A 4,116-nucleotide genomic window follows, 5' to 3' on the forward strand; every position below is an offset into this window, starting at 1 on the left:
CAGGCCAGGTTAGCACCCGGACTCTTCTACGACGAAGCCATGCTGTTGTTATAGCTGCAGTATGTGGTTTTGCATTGTCCTGCTGAAATAAACAAGGCCTTCCCTGAAATAGACGTTGTTTACAGACCTGATATCAATTAACTTAATTAATCACTAGATGTTCTCCCAGCTGAATCTTTTCAAAACTGCTTGCTTTTTTAGCCATTTGTTGCCCCCGTGCCAACTTTTTTGAGACCTGTAGCAGGCATTAAATTTTAAATGAGCTAATTAAGTGGATAAAAGTGTAAAATTTCTCAGTTTAAACATTTGCTACGTTATCTATATTCTATTGTGAATAAAATATTGGCTCATGTGATTTGAAATTCCTTTAGTTTTCATTTTATTAAAATTTAAAAAACGTCCCAACATTTCCGGAATTCGGGTTGTAATTTCTACTTTGAAATAACTTTAAACATCCTTTAAAATATTCTTTGGTTATCTCTAAAGTTTGCTTGATCTAATTAATTTCAGAAACCCTTTGAGTTGATACATATATATATATAATTTTTTTTGTTTTGTTTTTTGCATGTACTGCTTTATGACATTTTTTTGTATGAGTAGTATATGAAACAGTCATACACATCTGCAGAAGCATGAATGTATAAACACAAATTGTACTTTGAAGAAGAATGATAGTAGATTAATAGTTTTAATCTGCTTCACATTTCCAGTCACAAAAAAAATAGCAAAAAAAAAAATAGGCCGGAAGCGTAAATAATGTTGTTGCTTCTCAACGGCTCTGCTTGAAACTAAAAGCTGACTTCCGGGGCGGAGACTAATTGCTTACATATGAACCTGAATTCAATTAACAGAACGCCACATCTGACGCTACGTTATTTTGTGCTTACGAGCTAACCTTAGATTTCAATCTTTTTTTCTCTTTGGGAGATAAACAGAGTTTAGTTCTGCTGTATTTGTAGTTCTTCGTTGACAGCAACTCGGTTATTTCATTTCCCTTGCGGTAATCGATAAAAATGAAGGAGTTAGTAACGTTAGAGGAGATGCCTGATGAAGAATACGGATGCGCCGTTGCTAATCGTTTCGGCCGACTGCTGGACGACGAATCCGACCCTTTCGACACATTATACGCGGCAGGGATAGAGAAAAAACAGAAGAAGAAGAAAGAGGAGCCAAAGAAAACCTCAACCACGATTAAATCGGGAAAGAAAGAATCCCAAAGGGACAGGAAAATCGTTCTTCCAGTAGGCGGGGGAGAACAAGGTAAGTGAAGGACGGGCTAATTTTATTCGACGCAAGCCTTACTTTTAATAAATTGCCGACTAATTTAATTAACCACTGGAAGATATTATTAGTCTAAATGGAAGGTACTCTGGTTGCTGAGGTTTTAAGCTTTTAAAGTGTTCACGTGTATTCGGTACATATTTCTAGGCCAAGTCCTTCTTGCTCGTGGAGAGGTTGATGAGCGAATAGAGAGACGCGTGACTTTTGAGCGCAAATTCAGCGACGCCGACACCCCCCTCAGTTTCTCTGTTGAGAGGTAAACGTCTCTTAATACCTGTTAATAAATGGCTTTATTTTTTATTCATCTTCCTGAATTTATTTTGCATGCCTGAAGATCTGTCTTCATCTGTGTGCAGGCCTGTGGATGTGCTGGACAGGCCTGTCAGAGGAAGAGGTACAGGAAGAGGACGAGGAGCCCGAGGCCCAGGATATCCGAGATCCAGTGATGGATTTGACCAGAGGGGAAAGAGAGAGTTTGAGAGACACAGTGGCAGTGACCGAACGTGAGCTGGGACTCATAACTTTCATGTTAAGAGTCTTATGCAGTGGTCAAACTGGAGTTGATTTAGGACCCAAACGTTATATTGGTTATCGCATGTAACTAAACACCCACATACAGAAGTAAACATGATACTGAAATATAAAATGTACCTTTTAAATGTTAATTTGAAAATACATGCAATGTGTACATGAAAGGGAATTGCTGAACGTGTCTATTTATAATACAATTTTAAAGAATTTCTTGTCAATATAATGAATTGTAGTACTTTAGATTAAGGTATCATACATTTTTAGAAAAAATTGTTTTTTTTGCATTGTCTTTCACTTTTGGGTTGTAAGTAACTGGTTGAAAGTTCATACACGCAATCATCTTATAAATGGTGCCAATCATCTTCTAAATCAGGAGTGTCCGGTCAGAAGAGAAGCGCAGCGGCAGTGGATCTCGCAACTGGGGCTCGATGAGAGACCATATGAGGTTTACCTTTATTTATTTATATATATATATATATATATATATATAATATATATATATATTTTTTTTATATTTTTATCAGGTTGGAATTTATTTTCTCACTTTGCTTCCCCCCCACCCTATTTTAAAATGGTTTTCATTTTTCTTCTGTCCTGTAGTGAAATTGAAGAGGGGTCACCTAGTGACGAGGTCGTTGAAAATGAGGAGACCCAAGAGGCAGTTGAGACTGATGTAGAAAACAGGTCCGTCTCTCACAGCTGCAGGAAATATCTTGTAACGCAGATGATGCTTGACAGTGAATATGGTTATTTGATGACTTTTTGAATTTGAGCTTCCTTTTATAGTTCATAATGGATGTAAATGTACAATTGCTCCTCTTTCAGACCATCTGAGACTGAGAAAGTGATTGAGGTTGCCCTAGAGATGACATTGGATGAGTGGAAAGCCCTACAGGAGCAGAGCAGGCCTAAGGTGGAGCTGAATATCCGTAAGGCAGACGCCTCTGTGCTGTCCAAGGCCGTGGTCATCCATAAGTCCAAATTCCTTGAGGTGAGGAGTCTCATTCTTGGCATTTGGAGCCTGTTGGATACAAATTCACTCTTATAACTGCTGTTTTTGTTCTAGAAACATCATAATGGCTTGGATGATGAGGATATGGTTTTCCGCCGCCCGACCAATGACATCACTTGTCAACTTGAGATCAACTTTGGCAGCCTCGCTCGGCCCTCTCGTGGTGGGAGAGGAGGACGGGGTGGTCGTGGCCGTGGGGCTCCATCCATGCCATCCTTAAGATCTCCACAAAAGCTTGAATCTGTAAGTTAGTTGTATTGGTTGCATCATAAATTGACCATGCCCAGACAACACAGTCCTGTGAAATGCAAGAGTTTGAGTTGAAGGAGCTTTACAAGCGAGATCGGTGTTCATGCTGTGAGAAACTGTGCCTGTGGTGGTTTGAGGCTAAATCATGTTTTGGCTTTTCCTAAGGCTCCAAACCCAGATGATCCAGAAGATTTCCCTGCACTGGCCTAGAGCTCCTCTGGAGGTAGAGAGTGAGAATCAAACGGTTCTGCAACCCATGTTTGTAACTCTGAAATGGGCGTTGTGCACTTAAAATGAACAAAAATAAAGCATGCATAAAGTTGGTTCTTTGCTTTTACTGCAGTTGAAATCTTGTGTGTAGTTCTGTATATTTTGCACTTGTTTGGCTTTACTATTTTAAGAGGATAGAGTAATAATTTGTTCTAAAATAAAGCATTTTGTTAAGGCATATTAAAGCTGAGTGAATACTTTATTGTCTAAATACGTTAAGCATATTAAAATATAGACTTGCATATCGGCAATTGCTTGATTAGCCAGAAGATTTATTGGGTGTTAAACAAGATGCCAGTGATTTTGACCTGAAATGTAATCTGAATTAAATTAAAATTAAAACCATTTTGGATTTGATGTAATAAAATTGTGTACATGCACTATCCTTCAAAAGTTAGGGGTCTGCAAACGTCTCATTTTGCAAAGGACACATTAATGCTGTTCTTTTGAACATTTTATTCTAGAATCCTGATGGTTTCAGTTTCCACAAAGCAAATCAGTAATTTTGTTTCTTGTGAAGCAAATCATAATGATGAAGGATCATGTGACACTGAAGCCTGGAGTGATGGAAATGTAACTTTGCTATTATGGAAATAGTTTATATTCAATATAAACTTGCTTTAAAATCAAATCGTTAAAATCAATCACACAACTATATTGTTTTTACTGTATTAAACAAACTAATGCAGCCTTGGTGAGCAAAATATTAAAGATCTTTTAGACCCCAAACTTCTGAACGGTATGTGTGAATGTCTACATATACGGACATGATT

At 37.9% G+C, this 4,116-nt stretch overlaps 1 protein-coding gene across 1 annotated transcript; it reads left to right on the forward strand.

The window, feature by feature from the left end:
* Window positions 1-842: 842 nt before the first annotated feature.
* zgc:103482 (intracellular hyaluronan-binding protein 4) lies at window positions 843-3,396 on the forward strand. Its single transcript, XM_059526261.1, has 8 exons — window positions 843-1,260; window positions 1,429-1,537; window positions 1,638-1,784; window positions 2,186-2,257; window positions 2,413-2,496; window positions 2,638-2,803; window positions 2,879-3,067; window positions 3,239-3,396. Exons 1-8 carry the CDS (start codon window positions 1,014-1,016, stop codon window positions 3,281-3,283), a joined length of 1,059 nt encoding a protein of 352 aa, XP_059382244.1. The 5' UTR covers window positions 843-1,013; the 3' UTR covers window positions 3,284-3,396.
* Window positions 3,397-4,116: the final 720 nt, after the last annotated feature.

Source organism: Carassius carassius, chromosome 36, assembly GCF_963082965.1.
Source record: "Carassius carassius chromosome 36, fCarCar2.1, whole genome shotgun sequence".
NCBI classification, from domain to species: Eukaryota; Metazoa; Chordata; class Actinopteri; order Cypriniformes; family Cyprinidae; genus Carassius; species Carassius carassius.

Bases quoted from the DNA above. Each gene is read 5' to 3' on its own strand.
- zgc:103482 (XM_059526261.1), top strand. From the start codon at position 1,014: ATGAAGGAGTTAGTAACGTTAGAGGAGATGCCTGATGAAGAATACGGA. The intron at 1,785-2,185 runs GTGAGCTGGGAC...CTTCTAAATCAG, and splicing joins CACAGTGGCAGTGACCGAAC to GAGTGTCCGGTCAGAAGAGA. The intron at 2,804-2,878 runs GTGAGGAGTCTC...TTTTTGTTCTAG, and splicing joins ATAAGTCCAAATTCCTTGAG to AAACATCATAATGGCTTGGA.